This window comes from Rana temporaria, chromosome 1 (assembly GCF_905171775.1).
Source record: "Rana temporaria chromosome 1, aRanTem1.1, whole genome shotgun sequence".
NCBI lineage: Eukaryota > Metazoa > Chordata > Amphibia > Anura > Ranidae > Rana > Rana temporaria.
In genome coordinates this window covers 524848102-524871841 of record NC_053489.1, presented here as the reverse complement: position 1 = coordinate 524871841, position 23740 = coordinate 524848102, and the positions used below count along the sequence as shown (strand labels likewise).

The 23740-nt window shown below is 43.9% G+C and overlaps 1 protein-coding gene across 3 annotated transcripts in view; it reads right to left on the bottom strand.

Annotated features, from left to right (window-relative positions):
• FHIP1A (FHF complex subunit HOOK interacting protein 1A) overlaps nucleotides 1-23740 on the bottom strand; it is a 390138-nt gene that overhangs the window by 201486 nt on the left and 164912 nt on the right. For all 3 annotated transcript variants that reach the window (XM_040331897.1, XM_040331896.1, XM_040331898.1), the window contains one exon: nucleotides 20012-20246. In XM_040331897.1, coding sequence (XP_040187831.1) covers nucleotides 20012-20113 — 102 coding nt within the window. In that variant the 5' untranslated portion in view covers nucleotides 20114-20246. The remainder of the gene's footprint in view (nucleotides 1-20011; nucleotides 20247-23740) is intronic.

Genomic DNA, 23740 nt, shown 5'->3' with positions numbered 1-23740 from the left:
ATCTATAAAGGGTGCTTCTCCCCGAGACCCTATCTTGACCAATATCCCGTAGAGTTTAGTGATAGTGCCCTTTGAATTCTTGGATATGCAGATCCTCTTAAGTGGGGTGAGCTCCGCCTCCGTCCGTAATGGGCGGGGGAGGTGCCGCACAAAGTGATGCAGCTGGGAATAATGCCACCTATCGAGATTCCAATAGTCCGTTTTGGATTTCAAATCTCCGTAGGTCATTATCTCTCCGTCTTTAATGATATCTCCTAAGTGCACTGTGTCTTTCCTAATCCAGTTCCCTCCAATTTTGTTTTCCCCAGGTGCAAAATAAGGATTTTCTTTTAAATTCATTAGTGGGGAGTTAAATTTCCCCTCTAATTGTGCCTGAGTTCTGTCCCATATTCTTAGTGTGTGTTTTGTTATATCATGTGTTTTGTGATCTAGTGCTCTGTGTTGTGTAGGGATCCATATGATATTATTCAAATATTTGCTAGTTAACGCTTTCTCGATTTGCACCCATCTTTTATCTGGCCTATCACGGGCCCATTCAACCGCCCGCGCTAGGACCGCCGCTTTATAGTAACTTTTGATGTCCGGAACACCCAACCCGCCATGCTGCTTTCCCTGTTTTAGAGTGGAGAGAGAGATCCTATGCTTCTTATTTTTCCATACATAGTTTAATAGCAAGGTATTCAGGATGCTCAGGAATTGCTGTGGAAGGGCGATTGGTACCAATAAAAATTTATAAAGAATCTTTGGGACTACGACCATCTTCAGCATATTTATACGTCCGATCCATGATATAGGTTTATTTGCCGTGTTTTTTAATTCGTTCTTAATCTCATTTAGTAAGGGGACATAGTTTATTTTATACATCTTCTGTACTGTATTGGCAAGTTTAATACCTAGGTACTTTAGTTCTTTAGTCCAGGGAAAGGCACAGACTTCTTTTACTAGTCCTACCTCACTTTTATTTAAATTAATATTCAAAATTTCTGATTTGTTTATATTTATTTTAAAGTTAGAAATATTCCCGTATTGTTTCAATATTTTGGTGAGCTTTGAAATGGATTTGGCCGGGTTGGTTACATAAAATAATATATCATCGGCAAAGGCCGATAATTTATGTTCCTCCTCGTCTACTCCTACTCCCCTAATATCAGGATCCTTACGGATAGTAGCCAGCAATGGCTCTAATGATAGTATGAAGAGAAGGGGTGACAGGGGGCACCCCTGCCTTGTTCCATTTTTCATTTCGAATGATTCCGAAAGCGTTCCGTTTGTTTTAATTTTTGCGGTAGGATGGAGGTACAGTGTTTTGATCCAACGGGACATCCTATATCCTATTCCCATGGTAGTAAGGGTCTCCGTCATAAGCCCCCAGTCTACCCTGTCAAAAGCTTTCTCAGCATCCACTGACAGGAGTAGACCGGGGGATTTATTCTGTCTAATGGTCTGAAGCAGGAGAATTGCCCTTAGGCTATTGTCTTTGCCCTCTCTGTTGGATATAAATCCTACCTGGTCGGGGTGCACCAAAGAGTGCATAACCCCCTTCAGGCGTCCTGCAAGGATTTTGGCAAACAACTTAATGTCTGTATTTAACAGCGAGATAGGCCTATATCCCGAACAGAGAGTGTTGTCTTTCCCTTCTTTCAAAATTAACGTGATCACGGCCGCTGTTGCTTCACTGCTGGCTTCGAATTCGGAGCCTAACCCATTGAAGTATTTGCACAACCTTGGGATCAGTATATTGCTAAATCTCTTATAGTACATGGTTGAGAACCCGTCCGGGCCCGGGCTTTTTCCGCCCGTAGTGGTATTTAGTGCTATTTTAATTTCTGCCTCGGTTATGGGGCGGTCCATATCCAGACTCTCCGTCTCCTCCAATCTAGGAAGTCCTGCCTTTACAAGAAAGTCTCTAGTCTCTTCCTCCCTTTCCCCTTCCTGCAGTCCTGGGTGTTTTATTGTGTATAATTCCTCATAATAATTTTTGAAACTATCTGCGATTTCAGGAGTTGCATGAACCATGTTCCCATTTTTCCCCTTAATTTTTTCAATGTAATTTCTAGTTTTCTTTTTTTGGGCCATTTTGGCTAATAGCTTGCTTGGTTTATTACCCCATATGTACCTCTCCTTGGAGATGCAGTTTAGTTTGTACTTTGCTTCCTGATCCATAATTTCCTTAAGTGCCTCTCTTTTCAGGGTTAGATTAAGGTAGGTCTCTTTTAGTCTTTGCTCTTTATGTTTACTTTCTAGGGTCTCTATCTCTTTCCTCAGGGAGTTGGCTTTACTTTTCCTTTCTTTTTTTTTTTTAGCGCCCTCAGCAATTAAAATTCCTCTAATGTACGCTTTGTGCGTTTCCCAAAGGGTTGCGCTGGAAATCTCCGCTGTATCGTTGATATGAAAGAATTGTTTTAGTTCGGCCTCCACTCTTCTAGCCCCTCCAACGTCTCGAATCAGGCTATCATCGAGGCGCCACACCGGCCGCTGCCTCTTTTGTGTGGATAATAAAATTTTCATTGTTATTGGAGCATGGTCTGACACCGTCATGATTCCAATTTCAGTCTCTGTGATAGAGTCCAGCAGCCAGTGATCCACCAAGATGTAGTCTATTCTAGAGTACGTTCCGTGGGGAGGGGAGAAAAATGTGTAGTCATATTCTTTTGGGTGAAAAATCCGCCAAACGTCCACTAGTTGGCGTTCGTGTAACTTCTGTTTGATTCTCTGCAAATGCTCATTTTTTGTCGCCTTCCCACGGAACGTACTGTCTTCTGTCGGGTTAAATACAAAATTTAAATCTCCCATCAGTATTATGTGTCCCTCAGCAAAATTATTCAATTTTCCCAAGATTTTGCCTAAGTATTGGGTTGGATGTACGTTTGGTGCATATATATTTGCTAGAGTATAGGTTACATTTTCGAACTTTATTTTGAGAAATAAAAATCTCCCTTCGGGATCCGTCAGCCTCGCCTCAAGCGTGAATCCAAAGCCTCTTGAAAACCCGATAGCCACACCCCTTGCTCGTTTAGAGATGGAGTCACCATAAAACCAAATAGGGTACGCCGGGGAGTATAATTTAATGTTTGCGTCTATGGTCAAGTGAGATTCTTGAATAAATACCACATCTGCTCTGAGATGCTCAATCTCAGCCAGAACTTTTAGTCTTTTGACAGCTGAATTTAGACCCTTGACATTATAGGATAAGAATTTTGTTTCAGTCATTTCCTATTGCTGGATCGTTCCATGGACGTGCTGGACTTTCTAATAGATCCCCTGGGAGCCATATTCCCTAATCCCTCCCTATTTTGAAGGGGGAGAGTGTTCTCTCCCCTTCCAAACCCACCCCACCGTCCCCCCCTCCCCCCCCCCCCCCCCTTGCCTAGGCCAGTACATCGCCTCTGAACCGTGGGGATCCTCGGTTTCCCCTACCCGTCGGTTCTTTTGGATGAGGTGTAGCACTCAGCGCCCCTCCCACACATTGTCTCCTGGAATTTCCCAGGGGATCGCTCTTATATGTGTGGGGTTACGGATCCTCCCTTCTTGTTCCCCTCTCCGATCGCCCCCCCTCCATCCCCTCTCCCTCTCCTCCCCTATATGCCATTCTCTCGAAGCCTCCCCAAGGGGCGGCTATTTTCTGATCACTATTCAACCCATCCGGGTAACTCTATCTCCGGTATATCCAGTTTGCGGCAGAACCCTACCAAGTCTTCAGGAAATGTTAGTTTAGCTGATATACCCTCTCTGTACCCTATCAAGCAGGCCGGGAATCCCCATTGATAGTTTATATTAGATTTCCGCATTTGTTCCAATAAGGGTTTTAAATGCCTTCTTCTAGACAGGGTTTCCCAGGCCAAGTCCGTAAAGATCTGGATCTCCGTCCCGTCATAGGATAAGGGAGGCTTTCTTCTCAGTTTTTGCCAGATTTCCTCTTTGTCTTCGAAGTGTCTGAACCTGGCAATTATGTCCCTGTGCCAGTTTCCTCCTCCCTCCCTTGTCTTTCCCACTCGATGTACCCTTTCTATTTTGAGGGGGCCTTCCGAACCATTGTTTAGGAGGGGAAGGAGCAAATCGTTGAGAATTTTCCTCAGGTCTTCGCCCCTCTCTTCCTTTACCGATCGTATCCTAAGGTTTTGCCTTCTGTTACGGTTCTCGAGGTCTTCAAGGCGGTATTGCAGTAACCTCTGGTTTTGTTTCATATTCAGATGTTGAATTTTTAATTCTTTTAATTCGAGATCCTGTTTTTCTATCTTTTTCTCTGCTTCCTCTACCCGTTCTAGCGTATGAAATAAGTCAGTTCTTAGGGTGCTAATTTCCTCTCTTATTACATTCTCCAACCTCCTTAACATTACATCCATTTCCCCCTTTGTGGGAATGTGAGACTCCAAACTAGGGTCTTCCATTTGGCTGACTGCATGATCAAGTTCTGTTGAGGTATCCGCACTTGGGGTTTCCGCCCCCCCTATTCCCTTTTTATTTGTCCCGGATTTTTCTGTTTTTTTAATCAGACCTGGGCTCTTAGAACTTCCTTCCGGCGTCATATAGTGTCTTATCGTACTGGTGGAGGTTTCTTTAGGGATTTTCGGGGCTGCCCCCCTAGTTGATCTGTTCATGTTATATTTTTTTATCGCTCTGAAGCGTTTCCCCAGTTTGATCAGAAGATGGGGAGCTTCTCCCCCTCCCCCTTTTTTTTTTTTTTTTTTTTTATGAGAGTTTTTATAGCTCCCTAGGGGGCAGTTTTGCACAGTTTTGGGGGTGTTAAATAAATCTTGGTGGGAATTTGACCCCGGGTATTTCCATAGAAAAAGAAACAAGAAATGGGCCAAGGATTCTCCCGTTTGCGCTAAGACAGGTTTTTGAAAAGGAGGATTGCTCGACCTTGGTTATATGAGCTGTGCTCTCCCTGTTTGAATTTGAGACTTTCTTGGGATTTTTCTCCTCCTGGGTGCCTTGTGGTTTTTACGCAGCAACAGTCCTATGATGTGGGCTGTATTTGCACCCCCCTCCTTTTTTCCCTTTTCTTTTTCCCTTTCTTTATAGTTTAGTCAACGCCTAAAGTGATGGCCGTCAATAGCTTCCTCCCGACTCCCCCGTGCTTAGCAGATGTTTTTGTAAATGCAAGATCTCAGACCTCTAGTACCCTTCGTCCCGGGCCGCAATATATGCAGCCTAATAGCTTGTGGGCCTGGTTCGGTTGGCTCCTTGAACCGGGGCGTCAAACACCATCCAGCCCTAGGTTCGCATCCAGCCAGCCCGGCGATATAGGAAATATTACATCCACCCCCTGAATTTTCAAACTTTACTTCAGATCATACCCCATCCAGGTTTTAGATTTGATTTGTGGGGGCAGGTGCAATGTTTATGAGATGGCTGATGCTTTTATGCTTATCTACCAGAGTGAGTGTCAGCAGTCTATAAGGCTATCAGCCCATAGAGGCATGGATACAAATAGTTTATAATTTCACTTGGCTGGATTTCATTCCCATGTAAGAGTATTTATAAGATCTTTACACTGCCAGGCTGACAGAAGTAAGGTTCTTACCATTACCTGGATATTTCTGATTGTCCACCTGGGTTAATTTTCCTATAAATGTGCTTCCATAGGACAGAAAGAGAACATTGGCATAGATATTACCTGAATGTTTTTCTGGGCTCCATAAAAACCTGATGAGGAGCCGTGATCCACGAGGGGCCGAGAGCCAAAATCACCCACCATGCGATGCTACCAAAAACGGCACCTGTTTCCCTCCTGTCTGTGCCGCTCGGTACATCGCCTCCTTCAGAGAGCGGAGGGGAGAGTGAGGGAGAGAGGGGGGGCCTCGCCTAAGACGGCGGGGGAGAGCGTCCTCGCAGAGGGGACGATCGGCGGTCTAGCAGCTCTGCAATCCTCTACTCTGCGCCGTTCCCGCTGCCGCCGATGCACCCTCGGAACCTTCGGCTTCCTCCATCCCCCGTCGTGAGGTCCGATCCGTGGCGCGGACTGCTCCTCCCTCGGCGTGCGTGCGTCACGTGCACCACGTCCATAACTTTTCTTTCTAAATCCCGCGATAACTCGCGGCTGACCTCCGCAATGTCTCCTGGGAACAATGACAAAAGCTCCCAGGAGACATTGCGGCATCGAGGAAGTGACGGAATACTCCATATACAGGAAGCGGTCAGTAACATAAAGGATTACTAAGGTACAGTGGATCGGAAAAAAAACATGCGGTTTAGTAATTATGCATATGAGCGTACCATTTTTTTTTTTATGGTAGGGGAGTGGATCTTGGGTGGGAGTTCCCACACTTTTTTCCCCAGGACTTAACCCCTGTCAACAGGGCAACCTCTGTCTGGGATTCTAAGCAGCAGCAGCAGCAAAGCAGCTGATCTTGAGCTCGGCAGGACAATAAACATGGTCTGAATTGGTTTTTGATCTTGGAAATAAGAAGATAAGAGAGCTGAAACCTACTCTATCAACCTTTCTACCAGCTTCACCTTATTCATCAAAGCAAGGAACATCTGCTGGCAGTCTGGGGAAGCTGCCTATCCATTATTTAAAGGAAAATTGTGCTCACTGCAAAAAAAATGTACTTCCATTTCTGATCATTTCTAGCAAACTCTAGGTTTAGTACTTTCTGAATTGAATTCCTGGAGAAGGCATGCAGCTAGTAAAGTGTAAAAGTCATACTTGCTCCAGATCATTGACACAAAAAATATTGTTTTAATGACCTGGAAGGAGCATTTTTTTTAGGAGGGGTCAAGCAATGGCAGCCATTATATTGCTCTCACAGCAAGTTTAACTAAGGCAGTTTCATTCCATCTTTTAATATGGATGTATGTTGGAGGGCAAATGTACAGAACATTACTTTTATTATACTCTTGGCTAATGATTTCATGCTTTGCTCTGGATAATATAATATTAAATCACCCTGGATTCACAGTAACAACTCTCTTGTTATATAACGACATAAAAATGAGCTTGACTTTGTGTGAGGCAGCACGATTAACAAGCACAACAACATCTGCTGTGCTACTGCTGAATTATTTCCTCCACTACCCATAAGCCGACATCTATCCTTTCCAGTACAAGTATTTATTATTTGTTTACCTAACATACTCTTGTGTGTTTGGAAGATTACACTTTCATACAGCCATTGCAATGCACATCATATACTGAAAATTATGAGTCTGCTGGGAAATAATTAAAGTTCTACATTTAACAGTATCAGCAATAAACTGTTAAGCTACGTTCACAATAATGAAGAGTGGATATTTTTTGTGACATATGGGTAGTATTTCTCACTGGTTTACATAGAAAACAACCACACTGCTGTCATAAAGTACCTCTCATATACAGGAAGGGACTCTGGTAATAGAATATTTGTTTAATTGCCACTTCCCCTCATCTGCGTATTTTCAAAGTGTTGGAGAGATGCTCCAAAGCTGTCAATATACACTGGGCTAGATTCACTGACAGTTACGCCGGCGTATCAGTAGATACGCCGTCGTAACTCTGAATCTACGCCGTCGGAAATGTAAGCGTATTCTGGAAACCAGATACGCTTAAATTAGGCGAAGATACGAGCGGCGTAAGTCTCCTACACCGTCGTATCTTAGGGTGCATATTTACGCTGGCCGCTAGGTGGCGCTTCCGTCGATTTCAGCGTAGAATATGCAAATGAGCTGGATACGCCGATTCAGAAACGTACGTGCGCCCGGCGGATTTTTTTACGCCGTTTGCGTACGGCTTTTTCCGGCGTAACGTTACTCCTACTATATGAGGCATAGCCAATGTTAACCCCCCTGGCGGTATTCCCGAGTCTGACTCGGGGTGAGATTTTCATACCAAAAGCGGTAACCCCGAGTCAGACTCGGGCTCGCCTCGCTGGATCCACAGACTGTGTTTACTTGCCTTGTCCCTGGATCCAGCGATGCCACCGCGCTGTGTGAGCGAGCGGGACCTCACTCGATTCACACAGCGTCCTCCTGTGCCGCCGATCTCCGTTCCCTGCGACGTTACGACGCACGGGAGCGGAGAACGGCGCCAAATTCAAAAACGTAAACAAACACAATACATACAGTATACTGTAATCTTATAGATTGCAGTACTGTATGTAAAAATTACACACCCCCCTTGTCCCTAGTGGTCTGCCCAGTGTCCTGCATGTACTTTTATATAATAAAAACAGTTTTTTCTGCCTACAAACTGTATATTGTCCATAGCAACCAAAAGTGTCCCTTTATGTCAAAAATGGTTAGAAAACAGCGATAATAAATTATAATCACTTGCAGAATTGTGCGATAGCGATTTGTGGGGAAATTCGTCATAAAAAAAAATAATAATGACAGCAACAATTCTACAACTGAGCAAATTTCAGTGATTTTGAGTTGATTACATTATTGAATAATTTTTATTACAATTATATTATTATTTGTTATAATTATTTATAATTATTTATTATATTATAATTTATAATTTTGTTTTTAAAAAAATGTCATACCCGGGATGCCTACTAGTCTCTTGTTTGGTCAGATTTAAGTGAGTTATTCCTAAAAATTACAGACCTACAATATAAAACACCAAATTTCCTTGCAAATAACGGTACCGCTTTCAGCACCTTTTTTCTGAAAGAATCATACCGCCAGGGAGGTTAAGTATGGATGTCGGGACAGCTTTGAATTTTGCGTCGTTTACGTCGTTTGCGTAAGTCGTTTGCGACTAGGGCATTGCGTAAATTACGTTCACGTCGAAAGCATTGACTATTTGCGACGTGATTAGGAGCATGCGCACTAGGATACGTTCACGGCCGGCGCATGTGCCGTTCGTGAGAAACGTCATTTACGTGGGGTCATGTTTTATTTACATAAAACACGCCCACCTCTTGACAATTTTAATTCGGCACGCTTACGCCGGCAGATTTACGCTACGCCGCCGCAACTTACGGAGCAAGTGCTTTGTGAATACTGCACTTGCCTCTCTAAATTGCGGCGGCATAGCGTAAATAACATAAGGTACGCCCGCACAAATTTACGTTGCCCTACCTGAATCTAGCCCACTGTTGGCAGGATGCTTTGACAAGAGACTATTATTCAGGCCCCATTCACAGATCGCGATTTGGAATTGTGGTCAGAATCTGCACGATTTGGCCCGTGATTCCAAATCATGTTAAAATCATACAAAAAAGAAAATTATAATGCGCGTTTGGGTGCCATTTATTCTTGATGGCACCTCAAATGCGGTGAGATTTGCCCATCAGAAATGTGTGACCATGGAATACTACTTGACAGGGCTTTTTTTCAGGTGGAACTTGGTGGAACTCGGTTCCACCACCTCTGGCTCTGACCCTTGTAGGGTTTGTGCGGGGGAGGGGTTTTGGGGGGTCGTGATTGAGTTCCAGCACTTATTGTTTGTGGGAAAAAAAGCCCTGCTACTTGATTGAGACATGGGACTATACCGGTGTCCCCTGATTTTGAACAAAAGTGCAAATTTCGGCACCCAAAATAAGTGCAGGAGCTTCTTTTGCGTGACAGATGAGCATACGGCAGCCCATTCAAATTAACGAACTGCCCTATGCGTTACACAGAAATGTGTGTAAATCTCCCACAAAAAAATTGTAACACGCATTCCCTCTATGCCAAGTGTGAATGGGGACTCAATGGGTTTCTCTACTCATCATCTTTGTATCAGAGACATGACCATTTGAAGGACTGTGTGGAATATCAAGTTTATTCCACCATTTAAATTACTAGACAAATATGTATGATGCAAGTCCAAACCTAGGGGGCTTATGCCCTGTTCACACGATCGGTCCATCCGATGAAAACGGACTGATGGATTTTTTCATCAGTTTTTTCCGATAAAGCTGACTGATGATCAGTCGTGCCTACACACCATTGGTTAAAAAAACTATCGTGTCAGAACGCGGTGACGTAAAACACGACATCCTGATTAAAATTAAGTTCAATGCTTCCGAGCATGCGTCGACTTGATTCTGAGCATGCGTGGATTTTTAAACGATGGACGGTACGATCGTTTTTTCTATCGGTTTTTTAACCATCAGATAATTTTAAACAAGTTCCTAGTTTTTTAACCGATGGATAAAAAAACGATGGGGCCCACACACGATCGGTTAGTCTGATGAAAACGGTCCATCAGACCGTTTTCATCAGACAAACCGATCGCGTGTACGCGGCATTAGAGTATATTTTTAATCTGCTTTCTCTCCTTTACTGCCTCAACATTTTCAGAGATCTCAGTTTCACTCTTTCCATCGGTTACTTACAAATCACATCTTCCAATGTGTTTTTTTAACCTTTTTATGTCCTAAAGGTCAATCCCACTTTTGTGGGCAAAAAAAATTGCAAATAAAAATATAATATAGCATATGCAATTGCTACACAAGCCACATTGTAATTTACTGTTGTTGAAACATTACTTTCCCTTTTCTCTTTCAATATTTTATTAACATTTTACAAAATATAGGATTTTTTTACACAATGGGGGTTATTTACGAAAGGCAAATCCACTTTGCACTACAAGTGCAAACTACGGGGCAGATCCACAAAGAAAGTACGCCGGCGTATCTACTGATACGCCGGCGTACTTTCAAATTTCCCGCGTCGTATGTTTGGTTTGAATCCTCAAAACAAGATACGACGGCATCTGGGTTAGATCCGACAGGCGTACGTCTTCGTACGCCTTCGGATCTTAGATGCAATTCTTCTGCGTCCGCTGGGTGGCGTTTCCGTCGTATTCCGCGTCGAGTATGCAAATGAGCTATTTCCGACGATCCACGAACGTACAAGCGGCCGTCGCATTCTTTTACGTTGTTTCCGTTCGGCTTTTTTCGGCGTAGAGTTAAAGCTGCTGTTTGGTGGCTTACGCAATGTTAAGTATGGCCGTCGTTCCCGCGTCGACTTTGAAAATTTTTTTTTTGTTTGCGTAAGTCGTCCGTGAATCAGGCTGGACGTAATTTACGTCCACGTCAAAACAATGACGTCCTTGTGACGTCATTTAGCGCAATGCACGGCAGGAAATTTAGGGACGGCGCATGCGCAGTTCGTTCGGCGCGGGGACACGCTTCATTTAAATGAAACACGCCCCCTACTCGCCGATTTGAATTACGCGCCGTTACGCCGCGAGAGATACACTACACCGCCATAACTTACGGCGCAAATTCTTTCTGGACTCAAAGCTTTGAAAAGTAAGTTACAGCGGCGTAGCGTATCTCACATACGTTGCGCCCATGCAATTGTATGTAAATCTGCCCCTACAAGTGCAAAGTGCACTTGAAATTGCACTGAAAGCGCAGTCGCTGTAAATCTGAGGGGTAGATCTGAAATGAGGGGAAGCTCTGCTGATTTTATCATCCAATCATGTGCAAGCTAAGATGCTGCTTTTTATTTTCCTCTGATCTACAGCGACTGCATTATGATCTTCAGAATTGTGTTCAATGGTGTACTAGAAAAAAACACCCAGAGAAGAACAAATCTCAGGGGATAGTGTAGAATTTGCATATGAAGCAATAATAAGGGAATAGTAATAAAAAGGGAATTCCACATCCTTACTGCCTTTACAATAAAGAACCCCCTACGCCATTTTAGGTTGAACCGTTTTTCTTCTAATTTTAGTGAATGGCCGCTCTCAAGCCCCTCTACATTTATTATGGTCATGCAGTATTTACTCCAAATTTTCTTCCTGATAGGTGACAATTCACATCTATCTAAAGACAAACCTTTTTTTTTTTGTACAGAGTAGGGAAAGATTAATCTGCTAATAGTTTATTTTCCATTTCTCATTATGGAGATTTACCTTCACTTACTGTTCTATGAACTTAACAGGAAATGAGAGGCTATGGGGCAGATTCACGTACCTGCGTGCAGTAATACGACAGGCGCAACGTATCTAAGATACACTACGCCGCCGTAAATTTTTTTTTTCGAATCCTCAAAGAATTCGCGCCGTAAGTTACGGCGGCGTAGTGTATCTTTGGCGGTGTAATGGCGTGCCATTCAAATCTCTGTGATGGGGGTGTGTTTTATGTAAATACGTTGTGACCCGACATAAAACAAAGTTTTTTTTTAACTGCGCATGCGCCGTCCGTGGGGGTATCCCAGTGTGCATGCTCAAAATTAACCCGGAACAAGCCAATGCTTCCGACGGTGACGTCATTCTACTTACGCAAACGACGTAAAAATTTCAAATTTCTACGTGGGAACGACGGCCATACTTAACATTGAGTACGCCTCATAACAGTAGCTTTAACTATACGCCGGAAAAAGCCGAACGCAAACGACGTAAAAAAATGCGCCGGCCGGACGTACGTTCGTGGATCGCCGTAACTAGTTAATTTGCATACTTGACGCGGAATTCGACGGAAACGCCACCTAGCGGCCGCCAAAAAATTGCATCTTAGATGCGACGGCGTACTAAGATGTACGCCTGTCAGATCCAGCCGAGATGCCGTCGTATCTTGTTTTGTAGATACAAAACAAAGATACGACGCGCAAAATTTGAAATTACGCGGCGTATCAATAGGGAGCTAAATTCACACTAGAAAGTCGCCAAAACAAGTGTCCCCAATCATGTAGTGTTTGGCTGTGGGTAGGCAGAAATTGCTAGTGTATCTTTAAATTTGAAAACAAGTTACCATGGTTAAATGAAAGTTTGCCCGCTACAAAATTATTTAATTGAAATTAACCCCCCTGTTAATGTTCATTTTCCCTTTTTTCTTAGGCACGTCCTGAGAGACTGAATAGTGGAGTTTGTTCCAGTATCTTTGGGCATTTTTTATTCAGCAATCCATTAAACGCTGCCAATTTATCATGATAGCTAGTTGTTTCAGTAATGCTTTTGTAATTATTTCTTGGCTGCCATGGAAAAGGAAATCTAACTGGCACCTAAGCACACAACAACATGTAGGTCAGCTGAGTTCTCAGGCTGCCAACAAAAGATCAGGAAATAACTTTTCCAATTTCATCAAAAAAAAAGAACATGCAATGCAATGGAATATTGATCTATAATATGAAGATCAAGTTAGCTGACAAATTTGCTAATGTAGGTCAGTTTAGTCTTATCTTTCTGCATTCCGAAAGTGGAACTTAAAGATCATTTCCAAACACAAATGTTTAAGTACAGTAAAGACAAACCTATAGAGCAGTGGTTCTTAACCTTGTTGGAGGTACTGAACCCCACCAGTTTCATATGCGCATTCACCGAACCCTTCTTATTGGAAAAATAAAATACGATTTTGCGTGTGATGGGCACAGTGGCTGCGTGTGATGGCATAGTGAGGCTGCAATATTATATATATATATATATATATACAGGGCTCAAAATTTCAAGTCCTGAGCCACTAGCCAGGCCTTAAGAGTTACTCGCCACCAGTTGCCCCACCCCTAAGTCCGCCCCTAAACACGCCCTTGTAAATTATATCATGAAATTACACTGTTAAATATTTTAAGCAGAATTAAGTTCCAAAAATAAATATTAACAACTTTAACAATAGTAACAAAGCATATCAGTACCCATCTGTGCAGCCTCACTGTCTCCGTGAACGCAGCCTTACAGTGCCCCATCAATGCAGCCTTACAGTGCCCCATCAATGCAGCCTTACAGTGCCCCATCAATGCAGCCTTACAGTGCCCCATCAATGCAGCCTTACAGTGCCCCATCACTTGCAGCCTTACAGTGCCCCATCACTTGCAGCCTTACTGTGCCCCATTACTTGCAGCCTTACTGTGCCCCCTTACTTGCAGCCTTACTGTGCCCCATCAATTGCTGCATTACTGTGCCCCATCAATTGCTGCATTACTGGTGGGAGGTGGTGAACAAGGTTGGCAAACCCCCCCAGGACAGGACTGGGAAAGGAAAGGGGAGATATGAGAGAGAGTGAAGAGAGGGAGATAGAGGAAGTAGGAAAAATGGAGAGAGACAGAGAGAACGAGGGGGGGGAGGGGGACAAAAGAAGAGGGGGGCTAAAGAGGAGAAAGGTGAAAGAGAAAGGGGGGGAGTGTTGGGGTTAGTGGGGAGAGAGGGGGGAAACTAAACGAGGAAGGGGCAATACAAGGGGAAAAGAAGGTGGATGAGAGAGAGGAAGGAGAATAAAGGAAAATAGGGAGGTGAAAGAGAGGTATGGGAACAAGAGAGAAAGGGAGGGGGAAAAGGCTGGGGGGAGGTAGAGGGGACAAATATAGAGAGAGAGGGAGGCGAGAGAGAGGAGAAAGATTGAGAAGGGGGGGAGAAAGAGAAGGGGGGCAAGAGAGAGGATGAGAAAAAAATATATATATGGGGGGGCAATGGAGAGGAGGGAGAAAGAGGGAGAAAAGAGGATGGTGAGGACTGAGGAAAAGGAGAGATTGTTGGGGGGACCATGGGGTGGGGGGGGGGACAAAAGGATTGGAGAAAAAAATAGGAGGGGGTTAAATAGAAGAGATAGGAGGAAGGAAGAGAGGTGGAGAAGGGGGGCGGGGAAGGAGGATGAGAGAAAGATAGATGAAAGAGTGAGAGGGGGGAAAAGAATGGGGGGGAGGGAGAGAGAGAGAGAAAAGGGCAGAGAGAGAATGGAGCAAAAGAGGGGAGAGAGGGAATTTGGGGGTGAAAGAGGAGAGAGAGAGAGTGTGTGGGGGGGGGGGGGGGGAGAGGGACAGAGCAAGTGGAAAAGGATTGCTCACCAATTATGCCTCCCCCATTCAGGCTGATTCCCCTTGGGCGGCTTAGGCAGCTATACTTTTATTAAATCTCCCGCCCAGCTGCTCGCAGATCCCCTTTCATTGCACACTGTGGGCAATGCAGGGAGTTGGAGTGGGCGGAGTTGGACGGGGTTCCCACAAATTGATAGGCTGTAAGCGCTCGCTGCACATCCTAACTCCCGAGCAGAGCAACTGTTCTTAGCTAGAGAAAATCTGCTTTAGCTAAGAACTTGCTGGAGCAAATTAAGGAGTCACCGTGAGTGTTACACAGCCCCCCCCCCCCCCCAGCGAATTGCCGGAAAGAATGGCTTGGCACCGTCTGCTTATGCATCTTCGATAATGGCAGGCAGAGCAGGCTCAGGGGATAGATGCAAAGTAAAGACAGTCCTGCAGCCAGCGGGACATTCTCTTCACCTCCTCCTCCATAGTACACGGGTGCCGCGCAGGCTGTCGGCGGCACGCACTGCTGATAGAGGGAAAGTCCTCTGCCGGGCCCCTTACATCGGTACTGGCTGTACCCCCCCTGCTGGCGGCCCTAGCTGTGTGTGTGATACGAGAGGAGAAGGAGAGAGCTGCAGCCACAGATCAAAGCGGCGAGAGGGAAGTCCAGCCGCTCTCTGTGTCCTTCAGGTGACAGGTTCCTGGCTGATCGCTTCAGCCAGGAAACTGTCAGCCTGGTCCATCCCTGCTTCTCACTCGCCCTGGAACCAACTCCACTCGCAAAATGCGAGCAAACGAGTGAATTTTTGAGGGCTGTATATATATATATATATATATATATATATCAGGGCTCAAAATTTCAAGTCCTGAGCTACTAGCCAGGCCTCAAGAGTTACTCGCCACCAGTTGCCCCACCTAATTCATACACTGCCCTGCGCCTAATTGCACCCGTAAACATGCCCTCGTAGATTATCTCATGGAATGACAATGTTTTATGCAGAATCAAGTTACAAAATTAAATATTACCAACAACAAATTTAACAAAATGGGACAGGGCACTGGGGGCAGACCAGAGGGACAGGGCACTGGGGGCAGACCAGAGGGACAGGGCACTAGAACTGGGTCTCTTCCCCATTCTCTTGATGTCTCCTCTGCAACTCCCATCCATCCTCTCTCTCTCTCTCTCCCATTCATCTCATCATCAGGAGCCTGTGTGTGCGGCTCCACGCTTGCATGTCCCCACTTCCCCCTTTTATTCAGGCTGGCAGAGAGGAGAGGAGCTGGAGCACAGCGGGGGGGAGTACAATCCAGCGCTGAGATCCACACAACTGCACAGCCATTGACACCATAGCACAGCGCACACTGACAGCGCACAGCACACATTGAGACCAGTCTGTTTACAGTGCTCAGGCTAAACTGTTGGACACTTACATAGAGCACAAGGAGAAGAAAACGGCACAAACTAGAAGGCTGACACTCTCATGTCAGGGCAACTTTCAGTGAGAGCTGCACCGGAGTGGTAATTTTTGCAATCCTCCACCTCACTCATTACTTTCTGCTCTCCAGCTACATTGGTCGGGGCCCGGGGGAGGGGGGCAGGCTCAGAGAGGTCATACTGTTGGGTCCCATGGCTTAATGAGAATTGTAAGGAGAGCACCTGTGTACTGCTCTGCCTGTGCGCGGCTCAACAGACTACTTTTCCCGAGCATGCACCTTTCCTCCTTGGCCGCCAATCTCATCGGGACTCTAAGTGTAGATTGGTCATGCAGCCCTGTCATCACTCGCCCCCAGCTTAAATCCACTCGCCAAATGCTAGTAGGCGATTGGAAATTTTGAGGGCTGTGTATATATATATATATATATATATATATATATATATATATATATTTTGCTAGTCAGAGAAGGCTCATTTAAAATAACACAAAACATTTTTTTTATCTGCCATTTTATATTAATAAAGTGCTGGTCACTTCACCTCAGTCAGCCTCCGCCCCTCCCCCCCAATCCAGCCATTTAATTATATGCTCTTAACAGGTTCTACTTACTTTTAAACAAGTTCAGTAGTCCTGGGCTCCCTGATCATGTGACCCTTGTGATTCACTGTCACAGTAATCACATGACCGAAGACCCATCCTACTGGCTCCTGATTGTTGTTTTGTGACCAGGAGCTGTCAGTGACAACAAATATACCTATAGCAGCACATAAAAAGGACCATCTCAATTCTGCTTTATAAATGCCAGATATACATATGAAAGGGGTTGGGGGGTTTCAGCTTTTACCAAAAAGCTGAAAAAAAATTGCATTAATAAATTGAGCCTATTGAGATTATTGTGTCACTATAACTGAACTAATCTTAGATGCCATGGCAAAAAGTGGCGCTACATCTAGAACCTGCGATAAGGGCTGCTGGTTTCCTAAGTGGTAGGAATCACCCAGTATTTCTATGTGGATATATTCAAATCTTCTGAGAGATTCTAATTCATAAAAACCCTCTGTAAAGCAAAAATTTAAAACATTTCACATCTATAACATATTGTATCATATCATTATTAGATTATATATATTATATATATATATATATATATATACACACACATACTGTCATCTTTCAATATATATATATATATATATATATATATATATATATATATATATATATATATATATACCGTACACACATACTGTGTGTATATATATATATATATATATATATATGTATATATATAGATAGATATATAGATATATAGATATATATAGATATATATATATATATATATATATATATAAATATATATATTGAAAGATGACTTTTGCAATGTTTTCTCTGTGCTTTTTCACTCTGTATAGAGAGAGAAGCATTTGTCATCACCTCTCTCTTCCTTTAAGTAGCGCTGGTAACTGTTTTTTCCCAAGCTGTTTTAACTTGTACTTCTGTTTTGGAACCCTTCAGCCACCCCTGCGTATCTGACATAGTCCATTTCTCATTCTCCTTGAGGTTCCATCAGTCCAGTGGTTCTCAACCCTGTCCTCAAGTACCCCCAACAGGCCATGTTTGCAGGTTTTCCTTTATCTTGCACATGTGCTTTAAATCAGAGTCAATGGCCCAGATTCAGAAAGATCAGCGTATCTTTCTGCAGGCGTAACGTATCTCAGATATGTTACGCCGCCGTAAATTAGGGCGCAAGTTCCGTATTCAGAAAGAACTTGCGCCCTAAGTTACGGCGGTGTAACGTATGTGGTCCGGCGATACGGAGATACGCCGTCGTAACTCCGTTGTGAATCCGGGCCAATGTCTTTGTATATTGGACAGCTATTGTATTTGGGAGAAATTTCCAAAACATGGCCTGTTGGGTGTACTTGAGGACAGGGTTGAGAACCACTGCATCCGTCAAATGACTGTCAGGAGTGATTCTTCTGCCTTTCCTTCGTTTTTCTAAAGCTGAGTGTGCTTTTAGCAAGTTAGCCCGAAGGTGTTTGATTTAACAAGTAAAGAAGAACCAGTATATCCTCAAGGAGAAAAAGAGGATGGAATTTAAAAAATGAAGTACCAGTATCAGGGGGATACAAAAGAGGCTTGGCAAAAATTCCTAAAAAGAAGCACAAGGTGAAATACTCTGTAATAAATTAAAGTATGGACACGTTATTGAAATTAATGTTTCAATGCAGATGAATGCCCTATTTAAAAATTAAAAACAACTGGTGTCTATTTTTTTAAATGTAGGTAGTAGATAATCACCAACCAACCAACCAAGCATTTAAACTTTAAAACCATTATACATAGAAGAGATATACAGTAAAACCTTGGTTTGAGAGCATAATTTGTTCCAGAAACATGCTTGTAATCCAAAGCACTTGTATATAAAAGCTTTTTTTTTTACAGGGTATTAAAGAGAAGAGAGACAAGCGTAGCAATAAGTTGTTAAATGTGGTACCTTCATTAAATGTAACCATATTGCTACACTTATGCCGCGTACACACGATCATTTTTCGGCATGAAAAAAAACCCGATGTTTTTCGGCATGTAGAAAAAACAACGTTTTTCCAACTTCATCATAAAAACAACGGGGTAGATTCAGTTAGATTTGCGCAGTTTTTACGGAGGCGCAGCGCACCGTTTTGCCGCTGCGCCTCCGCAAATTACCTGCGCTACCCTTGATTCACGGAGCAGTAGCTCCGTAAATTGCGTGGGCGCTCCGGCAAAATGCCCAGCTGATCCCGTAGGGGGCGTGGATCATTTAAATTAGGCACGTTCCCGCGCCGAGCGTAGTGCGCATGCTCCGTCGGGAAACTTTCCCGACGTGCATTGCGGTAAATGACGTCGCAAGGACGTCATTTGCTTCAAAGTGAACGTGAATGGCGTCCAGCGCCATTCACGATTCACTTACGCAAACGTAAATTTCAAATTTCGCGACGCGGGAACGACGGGTATACGTAGCATTGGCTACCCCTGCTAATAGCAGGGGCAGCCTTACGCAAAAACCGACGTACGCAAACAACGTAAACTGCGTACGTAGGGCTCGCGTAGGGTTGTGAATCGGCGTTAGTATGCAATTTGCATACTATACGCTGACCACAACCGGAACGCCACCTAGCGGCCTGCGTAAGAATGCAGCCTAAGATATGACGGCATAAGGAGGCTTATGCCAGTAATTTCTTAGGCTGCAGTCGGCGTAACGAGGTTCCTGAATCAGGAGCATTCGTAACACCGGCGCAAGTAAGCAATTGCGCTGCGTAACTATGGTTACGCAGACGCAATTGCTCTTTGAATCTACCCCGACGTTGTCCACACACCATCGTTTTAAAAAAATGCTCTAGCAAAGCGCGGTGACGTACAACACGTACGACGGCACTCTAAAGGGGAAGTTCCATGCGGATGATGCCACCCTTGGGGCTGCTTTAGCTGATTTCCTGTTAGTAAAAGAAGATTCACGCTTTTCTGTCTGTTACAGCGTGATGAATGTGCTTACTCCATTATGAATGGTAGTTTTACCAGAACGAGCGCTCCCGTCTCATAACTTGCTTCTGAGCATGCGCGGGTTTTTAACGTCGTTTTAGCCCACACACGATCATTTTTTACAACCCGAAAAACAACATCGTTTACAACGTCGTTAAAAAATGCAGCATGTTCGAATTTTTTTTTTGTCGTTTTTCAGAACCTGAAAAATTATCATTTTAAAATACATTTTTTAAAAACAACATTTTTTTCATGCCGAAAAATGATCGTGTGTACGCGGCAATAGAGGCTTCTCTTCTATTTTATACTCAGTTGTGACATGACGTTACTCTTATATCAAGACATCGCTTGTATATCAAGGCAAATTTTATTAAAACATTTTGCTGGTCTTATAAAACGCTCTCAAACCAAGTTACTCTCAAACCAAGGTTTTACTATATATATATATGATTTATGATTACCTGGGTCCAGTGGTTCTTGAATACTATAGTACAAGTCTCTGAGTCGACCCCCTGCAGGCTGATACTAGGACGGTTCTTGCTGATACTGATGATCTGTGCCATGGTGTGTCTTGTCCGGCTTCTCACACTAAGCCATACTCAGCTCGTTAATGGGAAGGCTTGATCTGTTTCTTCTTTAGGCCATTGCCTTCTGAATGTTGCTTTTGTAGAACGTTACATTATACATGCTGCACTCCTGTGGGCAGAAACAAAGGACAGAACATGTATTTCAGAAAAGGTGTTTGGTTTCAGCTGGTTAGCACATAGTATCAATTTTTGCTTACTCACACACCTCTTGAAGCCTCAGCATGCAGTCAGTACATCACCTAGCAACCAGGTATTGCCATGTAAAGCATGCTAATACTTGAAGCACAATTCTGTGGAACAGGCTTGTTCATACGATGACCTTTCCAATAGAGTAGCTGAGGCAAAAAGCTACTTCAAAATGAATAAAGTAGTTGACCTTGTGAAAATGCATTACTAAACTGGACTAGTGTTGTTCATCATTAAATTGTATCTAAAGCCAAGAGACTTTTTATTCAGGTTTGAAAAAAAATTAACAACTTCAATACAGGGCATTTTTTACCCCCTTCCTGCCCAGGTAAATTTTTAGTTTCCAGCATTGTCTCAATTTGAATGACAATTGCGCGGTCATGCAACACTGTGTGCAAATGAATGATTTTTTCCCCACAAATAAAGCTTTCTTTTGGTGGTATTTGATCACATCTGCGGTTCTTATTTTGTGTGCTATAAACAAATGAAGAGCGATAAGTTTAAAAAAAAACACAATATTTTTTTACTTTTTGCTATAATAAATATGTATTCTTCTACATATTTCTGGTAAAAAAAAAAAATTAATCACAATAAGCGTACATTAATTTGTGTGCGCAAAAATTATAGGCCCGGATTCACAAAGGAGTTACAACGGCGTATCTCCAGATACGCCGTCGTAACTCTGAGTGCGGGCCGTCGCAACTCGGCGCCTGATTCATAGAATCAGACACGCCTCACAGTTGCCTAGATACAAGCGGCTTAAGTCTCCTACGCCGTCGTATCGTAGGGTGCATATTTACGTTGGCTGCTAGGTTGCGCTTCTGTATATTTCCGCGTCGAATATGCTAATTAGCTAGATACGCCGATTCACGAACGTACGTGCGCCCGGCGTATCAAGATACGTCGTTTACGTAAGACATACGCCAGCGTAAAGTTACCCCTCATAAAGCAGGGGTAATTCATGTTAGGTATGGACGTCGGAAACATACGAACAGCGTCGTATTTTACGTCATTTGCGTAAGTCGTCCGTGAATGGGGCTGGACTTAAGTTACGCTCACGTCGAAAGCATTGACTATTTGCGGCGTGATTTTGAGCATGCGCACTGGGATACGTTCACGGACGGCGTCTGCGCCGTTCGTTAAAAGCGTCAATTACGTTGGATCACAATTCATTAGCATACAACACGGTGGCATAGTGTATCTGAGATACGCTACGCCCGCCTAAAGATAGGCGTGTCTACGTGAATCTGGGCCATAGCGTCTACAAAATAGGGGATAGATTAACGCAATTTTTTTATAGTAATGGCGGCGATCTGCCAGGAACGTGCACCGGCTCCCAAGTGACGAGCCCCCTAGACAGCCAGGAAGCCCAGGACAACATATGATGCCCGCCCAGGATGGGAGATCCCTCCTGCGGACGTCATATGACTATGGGCGCGAAGGGAAGTGGTTAAAACCTCTATCAGTTTTTTTATTTCTGTCTGTACCGGGGGGGGGGGGGTCAGGGGAGTCCAAACACCCCCTCTCCTCAGAGCCTTCATACATGGATAGGGTTGCCACCTCTTCCCTTTAAAACCAAACACATATTAATAACACAGGTTCTGTGGCTGATTACGGTGGTACTCATAGGTGTGCGCAGCGTATTGCATTAGGGTGTGCACCCCAAAGCTCAAGCACACACTACTGATCACTCCAGATGTTCATTCAGAAAGGGAAGGGGATGGTCAATTACATATTTACTGGCCCCTTTCTTCACTCATCCTAAAACATCCTTGCAGCAACAGCTGGTGGCAGAGGAGGGAAGCTGGTAGCACTGCAGGGGGAAGGAGGGGAGCCAGGGCAGTAGGGGGAATCTGTGGGGTAAAGGGTGATTAGGGTGTGCCTGGGCACACCTGTGCGCATGCCTATGGTGGTAATTAAACTCATTTGGTGCCTTATCTGCATTAAATTAGCCTTAGAAGTTCCGTACAGTTTCGTGTGCATTTCTTCTGCACTAAAAATGCATGCACAGTGTTTTCCATGTATTTCAATGACTCTAGTTCACACCATGCCGTCAGTTTCCGGTCAGTTTCCAGTGCAGAAACTGACTGCATGGTTTGAAATAGACCCAACTAGAGCCATTGGAATACATAGAAAACACTGTGCATGCATTTTGTGCAGAAAAAAAGCACACAGAACTGAACGGAACTGCGTCTGGTGTGAACTGGTCCTTAACCACTTGGGATCCGCGCTATGGACGAAAGACGTCCACAGCACGGCTCTCAAGTGCCGGGTGGACGTCCCTGGACGTCCTGTTGTTGTCATTCCCCGTGCGCGCCGCTGGGGGCGCGCAGCGGGGAAACAACGTGCCCGGCGCATCGCTCGGGAGCCGATGCGTGTGACTGGCGGCCGTGATGTCCGCCAGACACCCGCGATCGTCGGTGACACAGCAGGGACGTGGAGCTCTGTGTGTAAACACAGAGCTCCACGTCCTGTCAGGGAGAGAGGAGACTGATCTGTGTCCCTTTACATAGGGACACAGCATGGGTCACCTCCCCCAGTCAGTCTCCTCCCCCCACACAGTAAGAACACACCCAGGGAATACATTTAACCCCTTCCTCACCCCCTAGTGTTAACCCCTTCACTGCCAGTCACATTTATACAGTAATTAGTGCATTTTTTAGCACTGATCGCTGTATAAATGTGAATGATCCCAAAATTGTGTCAAAAGTGTTCGATACGTCCGCCGCAATATCGCAGGCCTGACAAAAAAAAAACGCAAATCGCCGCCATTACTAGTAAAAAAAAATAAAAAATCATAAATCTATCCCCTATTTTGTAGGCGCTATAACTTTTGCGCAAACCAATCAATATACGCTTATTGTGATTTTTTTTAACAAATATATGTAAAAGAATACTTATCGGCCTAAACCGAGGGAAATTTTTTTTTTTTTCAAAAAAATTGGGATACTATTATAACAAAAAGTAAAAAATATTGTGTTTTTTTTTCAAAATTTTCTGTTTTTTTATGTTTATAACGCAAAAAATAAAAATCGCAGAGGTGATCAAATACCACCAAAAGAAAGCTCTATTTGTGGGGAAAAAATGATAAAAATATAATTTGGGTACAGTGTTGTATGACCGCGCAATTGTCATTCAAAATGCGTCAGTGCTGAAAGCTGAAAATTGGTTTGGGCACGAAGGGGGTTTAAGTGCCCAGTAATGAAGTGGTTAAGGGATGAGGTGGCAACTCTATCCATGGAGCAGATGCTAGGCCAGTGTAGCCTTTCAGCAGCCCTGTGCTCTCCAATCTGTCACTTAAAGCGGAGTTCCGGCCACAATTTCACTTTTTAAATATAAATACCCCTGTAATACACAAGCTTAATGTATTCTAGTAAAGTTAGTCTGTAAAATAAGGTCCGTTTTGTTAGATAGAAA